This window comes from Carlito syrichta, unplaced genomic scaffold (genome assembly GCF_000164805.1).
Source record: "Carlito syrichta isolate Samal-C Ts95f unplaced genomic scaffold, Tarsius_syrichta-2.0.1 Scaffold80553, whole genome shotgun sequence".
Taxonomy (NCBI): domain Eukaryota; kingdom Metazoa; phylum Chordata; class Mammalia; order Primates; family Tarsiidae; genus Carlito; species Carlito syrichta.
The window spans coordinates 262366-264395 of NW_007024649.1; the positions used below are offsets into that span (position 1 = coordinate 262366).

General features: G+C 43.6%; 1 protein-coding gene across 4 annotated transcripts in view; it reads right to left on the reverse strand.

Annotated features, from left to right (window-relative positions):
- Positions 1-262, reverse strand: part of ANGEL2 (angel homolog 2) — a 20497-nt gene extending 20235 nt beyond the window's left edge. Inside the window, exon 1 of one of the 4 annotated variants that reach the window (XM_008055149.1) lies at positions 7-262. In XM_008055149.1, the coding sequence (XP_008053340.1) occupies positions 7-65 (59 nt within the window). In that variant the 5' untranslated portion in view covers positions 66-262. Of the gene's footprint in view, positions 1-2 lie in introns of all 4 variants that reach the window. The other 3 variants (XM_008055155.1, XM_021710934.1, XM_008055152.1) reach the window with 3 other exon arrangements.
- Positions 263-2030: the final 1768 nt, after the last annotated feature.

Consider the following 2030-nt stretch of genomic DNA (forward strand, 5'->3'; position numbering starts at 1 on the left):
ACTGACCGGCCTCGTCCCACCACACAGCGGCCGTAGCCCCTCCTCATACAGCGCCACGCTTCCATCTTCCACTTCCACGTGCGCCCAAGTCCCAGGGCGCCACCTCAATCTCTATACTCGACCCGGCGGCCTAAAACACTAAGAAGACTCCATCACTCGACGTCCCTACTCCAGGCCCGGCTGCAAGGCATGCTGGGAGGTGCAGTCTCGTCGCTCGCAGAGTCTCCATCTTGCGCAGCGAGAGCGCCTGAATTGCCTTAACTCCGGATTGTGTTCAAGGAGCATGCGCAGGTCATGTGACGCACGAGCAGCCATTTTGGAGCAGGGCAAGACGCCCGAACTCACTTTTAAAGAAACAGAAAGAAATAAACTTTCCGGACAAGGCTGGACAGTTTGATTAAGGCCTATGCGCAGATGCAGTGCGGCTACTGTATGAGCGTTAAAAGAGAAAATTGCTATTTTAGCGTATTTCTATAATGTACTTGGAGAGAGTCGAGAGGTGGATGGTCAAGCTGAGAAATACCCTTCTCTGCGTTCCCATGGAACTGAGGTACAACGGGTTTCTGCAATTAATTTTGTGGAAACACATCCGAAAAGCTCACTCTTAAATGCGTATCCCGTGTGTCCACCTCTAGCATATTTAGTATAGGACTCTAGATTCTTGGAAAACATTAAGTGGAGACTCCTCTAGAAAGAAAGAATCCTGAACGGTGCAAGGTCAAAAATAATCAGGTCCACGCACGTTTGTGTCTTTTCACGATGTCAGACTTTTATTGATGCTATTTCAATCATAAAAGCCCTGAGTTACGCGGAGTTCCCAAGAAGGCAATTCCCCTTAGTACTTCCGTTTTACTTGGTAGTCAGAAGTGCAGAAACACAGGCTCAAGTCACTCCACAAGGCAGTCAGGATTGCAAACTATGCATAATAGTACACTTAACCAATATATAAATGTTATAGATTAAACATTCTGCGACAAAGAAACATTTAACATCAAAACAAAAGGTTTGGGGAAAAGAGTTAACGAACCAGCCCAGAGAGCAACATGAACAAAAACAATGTCCTTGGTCTACCTCAGCTTCTTGCAAAGAGGGATCTTTGAAGTGGGCAGACCCACAAGCAGCGGATGCTGCTGGGTTCTTATCACAAGTGACAGCAAGACGGCCTGTTATGATGGGCTGTTTAAACTGGTGATGTCCTCTCTTTTTACAGCCACAAAGTCCTCTGGTGAGGACTGAGTGGAAGAGTGTGCTTGGCTATGTCCTTACCTAGTTGGATGCAGTCTTTATTGATTAGGCGAAACATCTAGTCCCTGTTCGCATGATGCCTTTACGATGTAAAGTGGAGTCTTTTTCTAAGATGGAGTTACTTATGTCAAAGGTGCTGTATGCGGGGGGTGGGGGGTGGGGGCTGTGTTGGGGGGTTGGGAGACAGGATTCTAGAAGACAGGTTTACTACTTACATAGGCTCTTTGAAAGAGTGATGAAGTAATTTCTTGGGAAGGCTTTTTTTCTTATGTTTATAAAGAAATCACGTGCATTTGAAAATCAGTATATACTTAATATTTGTTATTTGTGATAGTTTTGCTTAGTAAAGTTGCTGCCTAACACTGAATTAGTGCATACTGAACCATTGCTTCTAAGGGAGATACAGGATTGGGTTCCTGTAAGCTTCTGGTCACATTTTCATCAACTGATCAATACATAATCTTATTATATGTGTGTTTCTGTTTAAATACACCTTATGTAATATATATATAGTTGTTTCATTGACATTGAACTCACAGTCAATAGCACTATACATCATACCCAAAGTTTATCTAACATGTGTTTTCTCCATGAGATTCATCCCAGCCTTCTTATGCTTAGGAACACTGGATAGCACTATGCTTGTGGACCACTTTAAACAGCAAAATCAACAAAAAGCACAAAAATGTCAAAAACATAGCACTAAATAGACTGTGAAAAGAACTCTTGTTTACAGTGAGTGCTGAAATAAGAAGGCAGAGTCAGCCTTGTTCGGCCTCAGTTGG